Below are 13,879 nucleotides of genomic sequence, written 5' to 3'. Positions count from 1 at the left end.
TTCCTGCAATAATTACCTATTGTAGTAAATTCCCAAATGTAAATTATTTTTATGCATGAAAACAAGTCATAAAGAGAAAGGAGCACATAACAAATTAAGCTTGCTCAGTAGGTATACCACAAGGTATCAGGACTGGTTCATAAATCCAGTGCCAACAGGGTCCATGGCCAAGAAAATAAGCCCTGACAACTTGCTCCCAACTTCAGCATGCTACTGACCAACAGTTATGCACTCCAAGTCTCTCTGAGTTGCCTGTCCCAAGAAGTCTCCTTCTGTCCCAGGAAAGTCTAAGAGCAGCATTGAGGGGATACTATATCCCCTTAGAGCTGGTCCCAAGCAATCTAGTATGCCTAATTGCTGGTCTCTGGTACCCATAAGCAGAAACAAGCATATTAAACTTATTTGCTGGTGGCAGATTCAAGGTTAGAAGGAAAGCCATATGCATGCAGCCTAAAACACCAAAACATTGCTCAGAACAGGAAACTTGAGTTTTCTACATCTTTTTAAACTCTTTCCAAGTTATACATTTGGAACATAGGCCAAGTGCAGACATCTAGTTTCTCCTGGAAGAGTCACTGCTCTCCCAGAAGAAACCATAACTGTGCGGCTATTAAGGATTTTTCTCCCAGAGTAAAAAATGGCCACTCCAAGAGAAAAAGAACCTGAGAACAACAAGGGTTACATTACCCCCAGACAAGTTTCCCATGGGAGAGTGAACATCTCTCAGAAAAGCCTATACACAAAAGCCACAATACAGTCCTCCAGCATTCGAAGGTGCTTTGCTCCTACCCAGGAGACAGTGCATCACTCTAGACTCTGTTGCTCTAGCCAAATGGGGAAAAAACACCCTCTCCCCTTCATAACCCCCACGCTGTGCTGCAGGGAAACAGAGGCAGTCTGGGTCAGCCAAGCAGGGCAGCCCTACGCACTAATGCCATCTGTTACTAGGCACGCTGAAGGAGCCTGCACACCATGCAGAGATGTGTACACAAGGGCCCCTGGCTGTAAAGTGTCAGTACTGCAAGCACTCTGCCCTTCACAGACTCAGCATTCACCTGTCTGTTCAGGTACTTGGAGGTGAGTTTTTCTACCAGGAGAACAAACCTGGGAGAATTCTCCTGAATTACTTGAATGTGGCATCAACTACAACATATTTTTGTTATAAAAGGTATTACCAGTACCAGTCTCATTTTATAATTTAATTTCTTAAAAAGATTCCCAGAACACTGCAACCTCTCAAGAGAGCAAACACTAGGGAGAAGTAAAGACATAAATATTAAGAACAGGCTCTGTCATTATGCCAGAGATAAGGAGCCTCATCCTGTAACTAACAAAACAGAGCTTTCACTATTCTCATTATTTGCCATGATCTGGTAAACTTCATTTAGCTACAAACAGACAATAGGAAAAGGATTAAAAAACTCACTCAAAGAGAAAGCCAGCAAAATAAACTTGACCATGCCTGATACAAGTTCCAGCCGTATAACTGAAACCAAGATGCGTATTCTCACTCTAGATCAACACCAATCAGTTTCACAATGCAGTGACAGATCCAGAATGTCTAAATGGCATGTTAGATATTGCTACGTGCCGTTTAGTACAATTCAGCAGCATTTGTCCAACATTGCCCTCTGGTGCTTTAACATCTTTATTTAATTGTCAATGTTCATCTAAAAAAGGATGAAGGAGTGTCACTATCACTTAATAACACTGAGGTGCAATGAAGGGAAGAGATGGTTGGAGATTTTCCCCCTATAAAACTACTTGTTTCACTTCTTATAGAGGTAATGAAGTTTATGTCAAAGCAATGGTTCTTACCCTGGGGTGCCACGGGGCCCCATAGGGGAAGCTGAAGGGGCAGTGGCCAAGTAAAACTGCCTCACCCTCCTCCTGCATTAAGGCTCTCTAACCAGCCTAAAGAAGGCAGCAAAGCTGTCTCGTGCCATGCAACTCTTTCTGGTCTGCAACACTCCTCCCCTGCTTTTTTCTTCCCCATATTCAGCCCTTTCAAAAACATTTAGTCAAGGAACAGAACTGATGGGGAAATCAGGAACTGAGGGTGCCTTTTTGGGGTTGGAAGGTGAAGATCATTCTTTTTCTTAAGACAAAGAAAACTAATATATACATTTTTAAATGAGATTTTCTTACCTGAAAATGCTGTGTATCTGCTAGACCCATTTAATTTTTTTAATCTCTTCTTCTAAAAGCACAAGTATTTGTCCACATCCTCTGATGCAATGATAAAAGTTATGGATCATAGGAATAAAGGTGGCATGGCCAAATTACACAGAACATAAAAGGGAAAAAGCTTAAGACAGAACTCTAAAGGCACGTCAACAGCGCAACGAGATCTGATACCATACCCCAATAATTGCATGTCCTATCATGCCACAAGTTCATGGCAGGACATGCAATTGTTAATGCAGGATAACATTTGTCAGATCCCAAACCTCATGACTGCCAGCACAGAGACTTCAAGGGCCAGTCCCCAATGCCGCAAATCCTGTGGCACACTTTCAACTTTCTGGCATGCACGGAGCCCCAGGGTCATGATCTTCGGTTCCATGCACACTGACAAACTGAAAGCCCTACACAGTGCAGTCCAACATGGGCCCACCTCGTATGTGGATTTACAGGTGCAAGGCAGGAGGAGCCAGTGGGCCCACATACTAGGCAATGCTGCATGGGTTCCCCCAACTTGGCACCTGTAAACCCACACTTGAGCTAGCCCATGTGGAACACTTCTGTGGCTGGTTTATGGCATGATAAATTGGTGGAATGTGTGGCATGCTACTATTAACATGGCAAATGTAATATCAGCCAGGGGCCCAAGGAATCCAGTCTCTTAGATGATAAAATTTAAGGAGGGTGGAACAACACTACAGAAATAAAGGCAGTAGAAAGGATGAAAAAGGGACAGAGAAACAGAGACAGGAAGATCATTGGGGAAAAAGAAAGGTACTACTGAAGAAGTTGAAGTGAAAAAAAAAAAATCAGAAGGAACTGAGCAACAGGAGTCCAAGACGGAGCAGCATTTAGGGAAAACAAGGTGGAGTGAGTAGCCTTGTTGGCATCTGGAAGTACTGACTCAGTATGTATAGTCAAACAAGACACAGAAGAGAGATCAATACTAAAGCTGTCAAGAATAAAATGAGAACATGATGATTCTGACTGGGAGAACCAGATATTAAATCAGAGAAAAAGGTGGCTGGGACAAGTCCGATGGAATTTAAGCAGCTGGCCAGAGAAGACAACATGCTTTTTAATAAATCAAACACAGCTGCAAAGAAGTTCATATTAACCTAAACTTTCAATTGATAAACAGGTAAAAACAAGGAATTTGCATTCTATCCTTGTCATAATATGCAAACAACTACAAAAACGCACATACAGTGCCACAGACAAAATATTTAAGCAACTGAATCAAACTAGTCTGAACCAGTGGGACTACATTATTTCACAGCAGCTTTCCTCAATAAAGCACTCTACATTTTTAGAACACTGACTATGGGATTAGGTTTGTGACTTCAATTATTTTTATATGGTTTACATGCTCACTTTCCTCATGAACGCCAATAAAATTGAAACCTGGAATGACTTCGAAAAGAACAAATCAGTACAGTGGTAATAACTGTAAAATTAGAATAACATGAACAGTACTGCAAGCAGTATGTGCACACTGTATAGACCAAGGCTTCGTTTCTGTAAATAAATGTACATTCGTTGTTTATAACTTTGTGCAAGTCTATTTACTCTCTCTTAAAACAGTTCCATTAACATTGCGTGTCATGAACAAATTACATACTAATTGTAACGATGCAGTTTGTCCAATAAAAGATATCACCCAAAAAGTCTTTGTCTCTTGCATCTCATTATATGAATTAAATTGTATGCCATCTTCTCAGTTTAATAAGTTCCGATAACTATGCAGTCATTTTATGAAGCATATTTAAACACAAAAACTTGTATATGTAAAGCAATTTGGACTAATATTTTCCTTTCTGTTTTTGTGTATGCTAGACAAAAATTGAGCTAAAGCAACTACCAAGCAAGTTACCAGTACTATATGTGTATAACATGTATAATATGTAACCTCTAGTGGCTTGAAAGTGTTTTGCTCTTTCAAGTCCAACCACCACATGACGTGACTAGCCACTGTAGTGGACATACAGATAATAATGACGGGAAAGAAATGATACACAACTTGATTTGGTTTGCTCAGACTAGCCGAAACAAAGGCTGAAACAAAGGCAGAGAGGGGATGTTCTCTCAAAAATAAAAGTGCATTGCCTTCTTACTTCTACCTTCTCCAATAGTTGCCCTCTCCCCCACCCCTTTTCCCACTATACTGGTCAGAGTGTTTTTTAAGTCTTCCCAGAGGCATTGGGTGTTAGCTGCAGTCAAGGCTGGGGACTTCGACTGGAGCACACCAATGCTCTTGCTGGGAACAAAGACAGAGGTTTCTGGCTCTTAGACGGTCTTGCCCCTCTACTCAGGGTCAGACCAACTGCAATATTTGGGGTCAGGAAGGAATTTTACCCCATGGTCAGATTGGTATGGACTGTGGGGGGTTTTGCCTTTTTTGTTAGGTCTACGATGCGTCAGGGTTAACAGTAGTCTTTCGTAGAGTTTAGATGATGATTTGTGTGAGACGGTTTGGATAGGGAAGATCCTGCCTCAGGCAGTGGGTTGGAGTAGATGAGCCCTGGAGTTCGCTTCCAGCCCTACTTTTCTATGATGATGACTCACAAGAACAAGCAGGTAGAAATTCTCCATGAATAAATTCAAGATGCAAATTAAAATGTTTCTAACCATCAGAGCAGTTAAGTTCTGCAACAGCCTTCCAATAGGAACAGCGATACCCCCCCCACAAAATGAACCACCTTTAATATGAAGCTTGGCAAGTTTATGAAAGGGATTGTAACATAACTTTTTGCAATAGCACTTGTTCATTTAGGAGTTCACTTCCAGGCATATGTTTCTATCACTAATGATCAAAGAGAAAAAAAATAAGTTTAAAAGAAAGTTAACATGACATGATATATGCAAGAGCGATAGAAATACAGAAGTCTGAAGTTTGTATCAGAACTACAGCTTGTAAACATTTAATTTTTTAAACAGCTTTTCAGGTTAAAAAAATAAATTGGCAGTATATATGAGGCAACCAAGTGAATTTAAGCTAAGCTGATAAATCTGTCATTTGGAATTATTTGGGGAAATATATACAAATCAGTAGCTTCAGAACATCCACAATAATTACTTCTCCTATCAAGTATGGGCAAGAACTCTCCCTCTGCCAGAAGGGGGTATGAGCAAAGCAAATCCATGGAGATAAAGTAAGGACAACAATCGCATGCAATTCTAGGGTTGACAGTGTTAAGGCAGAAAAAAAACAGGAAAAATATATTTAAAAAGGTATAAGACAGCGCAAAGCAGGGTTATTTCACTATTAACAACTTTACACCTTTTTATTCTTTTTTAATTTAAAGAATAAAAGATGAACAAGTGTTCCACTACTTGGTAGTTTCTTGCTCCCAAGGGCTTGAGATAGGGTCCGCATATTCAACCTAAATTCCTTTCAAAATTAAACTTGCTTGCAGAGCTCCAACTGCATACTGCAGTATTACAGTAAAGACAAAAGGTGCCTGGCTTTGCAGACAGTAACGCACAGACACATAAATGGAGTGCTACTGTCACAAAGAGTTTGTAGGTTAAGTAATAGTGGTTTGTAAAGTGTTGTCTTTGAAATCTTTAGATTAAATGCTTAAATGTTAGCCCTCTCTCCCTCCTCTTTTCACTGAACTTTTCTTCCCTCCTCCTTTGTGCCACAGAATTAAAAGCCATACACACACAATACTTAAGCCCTCTTTCAAAGCTGAAGGGAGGTCAAAACTTTGGGCAGCATTATTTGTTGAAGACTTGTGAGAGACAAATTCTTAGGGCAGTAACAAATGATGGTAGATATCTGCAATAGCCAAGGTGAGATGGGAACAAGAAAAAATAGACCACACATTAGCATGAGGTGTGCCCTGATGATTCCCACACAATCCTTTCCCAGGTTAAGAAATACTCTACCAAATGAGTTCATTTAGTCCAGGAGATGGTTATGATGTGGCAAACCACTATAGTCAAAAGGTGCTTAAATACCCACACAGCTTTTATACAAGTCAGTTTAAGGGCTGGTATTACTGATACATGGGTCAGAAATTACAAAGCACCCTTATGCTTGAAAGACGAACTTTATTTCAATATCGCATCATCAGTACAGGGGAGAAAGTCTGAGCCACGTGCTATAAAAGACTAATTGAGAATTTCTTTAAAAAGCTTTACTGGTTTGTTTAATGTAGGTTTTATCTGCTTGCTTCATACAAGAGAAAGACTGCTAAATTAAACTTTGCAAACAGTTGAAAGAAGTGATCACAAAAAAAGCAGTTTAGAAACGTACATACCATGTTTTCTACTCGTAGTTCAAATGGCATCGGGTTATACACCATCAGCTGAACTTCACATACGTCTCCTTGGACCCACTGGAAGTCTATATAGAACAGTTCAAACAGAAAGACCCTAATCATTGTGGTTCCTTAACAATAACGCTTATTACTAAAGAGATGTTAACGCTCAGCATCCCTTTCTTCAAATGTACTTTTCTGTGTAATATCCACACCCAATTTCCTACTCAAGTATACTGTGGCAGGGTGAGAGTACATGTGTAAGCACAGGCTATGTGATAGCTGGAAAGAGAGAAGCAGTACTTATGCAGCAGTACAGCTTAGAGGCCATAATCAGTGCCAGGTATCCAGGTTTCAATGCGTCTAGCACTGTTCACTGAAACAACAGGTTCCTGGCCCAAGTGCTCTGGCAGCAAGCTACAAGGAGCACTTGAGCACATGCTTAACTTACACACTTGAATAATTCCTGTGGACTTCAATGAGACTACACTCACACATGAGCATTTTGTTGGATCAGAGTGCTCAGTTCCTCAGAGAATCAAAAGCTAAATAGACAAAATATATGCAACTATGTTGGGAGGGGAAGAAAGATTTGTTTTAAATAGGAGAGCAAGAAATACTGATAAGTCACTTGTTAATAGAAGAAAAGCTGGGTCATTATTTGAGGACCTTTCCATTCACCACAGAAAACAGTACATGGACTGGGAGGTTGTGCAGTGAGGGAAAGGAAGAATTGGTAGCACAACAGGTAATCCCTCCTGGTACCATATAGGGAAACTTCTACAAGCAAAATTAACTTGAATTTTAAAATAACTATGAGGACTGGTAAAAAAACAGAGAAACATTCCCATTTATCAGCAGTCTATCACACTAGTCTCATTCCAGTGTAACTGGAGTGTCTCTAGCACTGTGCAATGATTATGGAGGTAGTTTTTTTTAATATTTCAGTACTCTATCTTTAACCTATTCTTCTTTAAGTGACACAACAAAAATCATTATCTTGACTACACTACATATGAATTAAGTTTCTCCTTAGCTTTCTCCATAATCTTACCATGCTTTATTAGCACCCCACTATAAGGATAATGTTAGGGGGTGAACTGCATAAACTAAGATTTGTTATGGAATATTAGACGAATTCACTGGCTAGAATGGTCTGCACTCAAATTACACATTCACAACCATTTGCTATCTGATTACATTTTGTGAATAGTATTAGAGCTCATGGGAGCGGTTCTCAATGCAAACATTTAACTCCAATTAATGCTGGTAGAAATTAAGAACATACATTATGAGAAGAGTTCAACCTCTTAAAATATTAAACCTGCAAATGAAAAACTACAAAGAAAAATACTGATTAAAGAAAGAACAGGTATGCCCCTCAATTTATCCTGTTTGGTTGATGTCCAAAGTGTGCTAGGCACTTCAAAATCACACCAAAAATTACTGTTTCTGCAAAAACAAACTCAGTTCTTCCAAGGTATTTAGAAGCCTAACTGCCATTAACAACTACATTTAAATAATGCCAGTAAGTGAGGTGTCCAAATGCCTCTGAAAATCTAAAAATGAACCAGCATTTTCACACTATTTATACAACCACTACATAAATGCACTGCAACCACACAGTCTGAAAGCTGAGTTACTTAGTAGGATAACAAACTGGTATGTAATATATAATAATTCCCAGGTTTTCTTTAAGCACAGAAGCTCAAAAAGCTAGACTGTTATTGTCAAGTAACTATTGAACATAGGAAACCTATTCTAACTTTTTATCGTATCAGAAATCTTGTATACAGTCATCTTTGGCCATACTATTAGCAACTCATCCTAGAGATTTCTTATTTTGGACCAGTTATGTAGCTAACATAGACAAGTTTCCAAGAGCAAGACACTCTTCTTCAAGTCAGACTGTCTTGCATTTGGAAACAAGTCTAACTATGTCAGCTAGATACTGTAGTTGGTTCAATAAAAGATAGAACTCTAAGAAATCCTTGCACCTCACACAATTTCTGGACCATCACAGTTACCACATCATTACTATACTACCAACTCATCCTAAAAAGAGCTACAGACTAGGGATCCAGGAAAAAAAAAACCCAAGAGTACTTTTTTTTTTTTGTACAAATCCACTGACTACCAGCCTGAAGAAACTGCGGTGTTTTTTATTAGTGCTTCTATTTATATTCCAGAAGGATCCCAGACACCCCCAGTTATCTCATTGCCTCCTTATGCATGGAACTATACAGACATATATAAAATAGTGTAAGAATTTAAAATAATGCGTAGCAAGTAAAAACAGGAGGAAATGGGGAAGAGAGAATGGAAGTAGCATCAATAAGAATGTTTGGTGGACAAAGACAAGCATTCCCAAAACCTTTCATGTTGTGGTCATTAACCAAGGAACTCTTTCATACCCTCTCTCCTCCTATTCATCACTTTAGACTGCTTCTTTCAGGACTGCTACCATAGTTGAAAAGTAACATTATAGAAGTCTTTTATGTATTTTAGTTGCTTTAAAGCACCTTATAGCTAGAAAGAAGCCAAGGCAACATCATGTGACTGGTCAACATGATAAAATTATGCAAGTGCTCCACAGATAGCAAGCTCTTGTATGGACTGATGGCTTTCAAAAATCTAAGCATTAAATATAATTTTTTTAACATTTTTTCAATTCTAACACCAATCCCAAACAAATTCTAGACTTTTATTGCCTCTTATTTTTCCATTTTACTTTTCATTCTTTTTCCCTTCTACGATACCATATATCTATATATTTTACATGCAGCATGTTCTGGACTGCAATACACACCTTGTTTTTCTTCATTGGAAGAATGAAGGGGGGGGGATGGAGGAGAAAGAAAGAGATTTCCTTGTATTAGGTAACAAAGTAGCACAAGCTAGGGAGCCAAGCCTGCCTATTGCTCTGCTGCCTGTGGATTGCTACAGATTTTACTTCCTCTTTCATCTCATCTACAGGAAAACCTGCTCTTACTGATTTCACTCAAATGTTCAGTAGGTGTTTTTTGGGGAAAAAGCTCTCCTTGTTGTTTTCAAGAAAATACAGCATATCCCAAATCACCTCTGTGTAGCATTCCTAGGTCTTTTCAGGCTGAATAATATGAAGCATACTCACTGTTTTCTCATATAATCGAAGCCTTCACTAAAAACACCTATACCTACTGCATGCCTGGTCCACTAGGGCTGATGTTTTGCCAGCCCAGAAATTGTCCCACTCTTTCTGCTGTTGCTCAAAAGTAGCTGTCTTTGGAATGAATTGGGCACAATAAGAAGGACCTTCAACTTCCTTAAATTGCAATCCCCGTAGGAATTTCCCATAGGAACACAGTGGAAGTCTTTCTGGCAGACATTGTTGGAAAGGAAATTGGCAGCCAAGGTAACATGTTCTCAAAAATCCTGGATTTGCTTGTAGCAATCTCTCACCTAGCCTCAACTGCCCCGACTACCTGCAGCTACTGAAGCTGGTAACAGTGTTAAAATGATGACAGGTTAACTATCACTTTAAACCATTAAGTCGGAACATATTCTACATTCTTACTTCTGCATGCATTGTCTAGAACACTGATCACTTCTGTTACACCAGGATTTGTAGTTTTATTATTCATAACTATCAAGGTAGAAACCTGAACTACTCTACGATAATTCAATTTAATGTTTTAAAATATGATTAGTTTAAGAAGCTTAAGTTATAAGCACTAAAAGAGTGGTAAGCAATTTAAGACTCTTCTCAAGGGTTTAATTTCCCTTTGGGCTTTCGCTAATACTCAACTTACTTTTTGCTGTAACAATTTATCCAATTACATACTAAGATTCATTTGCAAATTAATGTCAGGTAATCAACCAGGATTATTTAAAAAAACTTGAAAAACCTAAGTTATATCCTAACCAAGGATGTTTGCTACTATTCTGTAAGTGCAACTTATATCTACATACAGTTCTATATATAGTTAGGTCCACTTAAAAAATGCCATCATAGCATGATTTAAAAGACGTTTTTTGTTTGTTTTTTTTTTTAATTCATCATATTGAGTTTCTTGCCCCCAAAAATTCTTTCCTTTCCTTTATGAACCAAGTAATAATATTGAGCCGATATAGATTCTCTAATGGAATCAATGGTTCAGGAATATAAATAATCTTTATAAAAATTTTGGTTAAATTACCAAAGAGTTATGGATTTTGTATATATGAAAAATCCAACTGAACAATATAAATAATTTAAGAAATTGAATAATTAAAACAGTTCTATAACATGACAAAATTAATAAGAAATAGCAGGAACCATTTTTCACAAGAAATACTATTTCTTTATAGGTGAAGAGTACAGTTTAAGTTGTGTACTCACCCACATGGGGCTCATGACCTCTTTTTGAGATTGACTTTGTTCCAATTTGGGATAGGGAAGCAATCTTTGAAGTTTCCAAAGTTCTCACAAAATAATGGAAAAGCTTATTTCCTGCCTAGCTTTAATTTAAACAACCTTCCTTAGAACAAAAAAAAAATAGGTAAGCAATGACAGAGGAAAAATGAGAAGGGCAATTGCCAAAATCAGTTTACCTAATGATAGGAATGCTCTCAGAAAAATGGAAAGTGACACTATGAAACTTGGAAGACTAAGACATATGCCTAATAGCATTTACTAACTTGCAACAAAAGCAAGGGTCCTTCAGGAAACGGGGTATTTGCCTTTGTCACTGGCTTTCTAATTATATTTATTTTCACTTTGGGACATCTTATTTGTCATCATAAAAAAATGCTTTTGTTACCTGAAAGTCATACGTAAGTGTCACTTCTCCCTTCTGTATAGCTTTGTGAAGAGCAACCATAGTCTTTAATGATGAAAAAGGCTATAAACACCACCAAATTAACAAAATGCATGCTAACTTTGTGGGTTTGATCATAGCCTTGATATTATATTCCATCCTCCAGAATTCATCTGTTAGTTGTCTATGTACATTAGATCAACAAAATACAATGAAATATCAAACTGTAAAATCAAGCATTCAAGTTCAGTAAAAGCCAGAATTAAGATTCTGGTCCAAGGGGACCAAAGACAAACCAGGAAGAATCAAAGCACAAGAACTGAAACTCTCCATGTTTTGAGACATGGCAAAACTGAACCATAAGTACAGGCCCAATCATCAGAAAAATTCCCTCCTAAAAATGCAAGAACACGCATATATGAAGTGCAATTTTCCAAAAATGGATAATCTGGTCAAATGTTAACAGGCTTTCACAGAGAAGACATGCGGCTTTCCCCAACTCCCCCAGGTTACCTTGGGCACATCAAGTCCCTACTCCATGGAATGGATTGTTAGAGCTAGAGCTGTTCAAAGGAAATGTTAACATAATTGTTTAAACATGGACAAAAAAATGCATTTTTCCAAGCCTAATTCTTAAAGTCATTTCCAGAAACTTTCCAAACTTTGCAAAAATTCAGCCCAAAACAGCAAATTTTTGTAAAGTTATAAGCAACTGAAAATATTCTTACCCAAAGTGCCAGGCACCCATAATACATAACCAGTGCCACCAGCCTCACCACAATCATTGTATCCTCAGCATACAAGGTGTTTTGTGATCATTCAGGCTGTAGTAGTGCCCAGAGCCCCCGCAGGCATTAAAATTAGGGCTGCAAGAAGTTTTGGTAGCTGATTCGATTCGGAAGAGATTCGGCCTGATTTGGCAGACGAATTTCCAAATCCAAATCAAATCAGGAGACCCATTAAAAGCTCTGAAATGAATCAGAAGCCTCCACACAGATTCAGAGATTCGGCCATAGACTAAACAGGCAGCAGTCCTCAACCACGCTGGGCACAGTTGCCTCCAGCTGTTAAGTCTGTTGTGGTGGGCGGAGGGGAGAAGGAAGGGGCGTGAGGAAAGGGGGGCTGATCAATGCCTCCACAGCGAGGGAGGGATTGGGGCTGGGGCAAGCTGCCCAGTCAGGGCTGGGGGACGCAGGACTTGGGCTTCCATCACTGCATGCTGCTGGTCCAAGAGAGCATGGGAGCAGGCATGTCCCCAGATCTGCATGGGGTGGGCTGGGCCAGGCTGCACTCCAGGAGGCTAGCCCCAGCTGCCCGCTGCTGGGCTGTGCTCTACAGAATGGGTGGAGCCAGGGTTGTGCTCCAGGCAGCTAGCCCCAGCTGCAGCCCGGAGCGCAGGCCTGGCTCCCCCCACCCCACAGAGCACAGTGGAGCTGTAGCAGAAAGCCCCCTTTGTACATTTCCTTCCTGGACATGGATATAACAGCAGCCCCTTCTTGACTGCACCCCCCCTCCCCCATTTTGTGTATTTCTTTTCCTTCCAAGTGTGGCAGAGACCTAGCACACACATTGCATGGGTGTGGAAAGGCTCAGAGCAAGCCAGAAAGCTGAAGTGGCTTTCTGTAGGAAAAACCTAGAAAGTACATCTACATATCAATTAAGCTCAGTGTCACTAAAGAAAGCAAAAGAACTAAAATATCCACTGCAAAGACTGTAAATATATCCTGGTGCTAACTCACTTACTGTCTCCAGTAGCCTTTGATCCTCACTACCTCAAATTGCATTTTTATATACTTTTCACAGTGCATTTTTATATTTCATCTGTCTTATCTTTACCAAGGCATTTTATATTTTATACTTTTAAACTCTTAAGGAATGTACTCCCTGTAGAATGAAGCTACACCCTGGAACATTGTTAAAACTGCATTAAAATTGTAATTGTAAAATGATAAAATCTGGTATATTGGGTGGTCCCTTGTGTGCATGCGAGTGAAGGATGATCATCAGTAGACAGTACCCTAGCCAAGGAACTGCATTTTAAGTTAAATCAGGCTAAAGAACTGATTCCTGAAACTGAGAACCTACCCTATTGACTATTCCTACAATACCATTGTTAATTAACCAAAATCACGAACTGACTCCCAAACTGCACTACCAGCAAGCAAGATCCCCGTGACCAACAGCTGTCAAGTACTACTCAAGACCCACATGGGACAGCAACCTCCAGATTGGGTAGCCAAGATGATGCTGGGGGATCACACAACTCTACCAGAGAGGGATAAAAGGCAGCGAAGTGTGACCCTCAGTGTCACCCTCTCACCTAGCAGCTAACCTACCGAGACAGAAGGACAAGCAGGCGACTCCCTTCTAGAGAAGACATCACCTTGAAGGAAGCTGACCACCGACAGCAGACTCCAGGGCCTTGGATAGATAGATACACTGACACCAGTGCTCTCACAATCACTACAGCAGCTACTATACACTATACTGCATGGGTGTGAATGAGTGAGTGTGTGTGCTAAGGTGAGACAAGGTTCCTTGGGTGAATTTGATATCTTTTATTAGACCAACCCAAATGGTTGGAGAATAGTTATTAAGCAAGCTTTCAGGTTCAAAAACCCTTCGTCAGGCTAAGGAAGCTTCAGCAGTTGG

General features: G+C 39.6%; 1 protein-coding gene across 1 annotated transcript in view; it reads right to left on the bottom strand.

Annotated features, from left to right (window-relative positions):
* Positions 1-13,879, bottom strand: part of TRAPPC9 (trafficking protein particle complex 9) — an 843,209-nt gene that overhangs the window by 725,089 nt on the left and 104,241 nt on the right. Inside the window, 1 exon segment of the mRNA XM_025214635.1 lies at positions 6,450-6,535. Within this exon segment, the coding sequence (XP_025070420.1) occupies positions 6,450-6,535 (86 nt within the window).

The sequence above is a fragment of the Alligator sinensis genome, unplaced genomic scaffold (genome assembly GCF_000455745.1).
Source record: "Alligator sinensis unplaced genomic scaffold, ASM45574v1 scaffold721_1, whole genome shotgun sequence".
NCBI classification, from domain to species: domain Eukaryota; kingdom Metazoa; phylum Chordata; order Crocodylia; family Alligatoridae; genus Alligator; species Alligator sinensis.
This window is presented reverse-complemented; position numbering and strand designations above follow the sequence as displayed.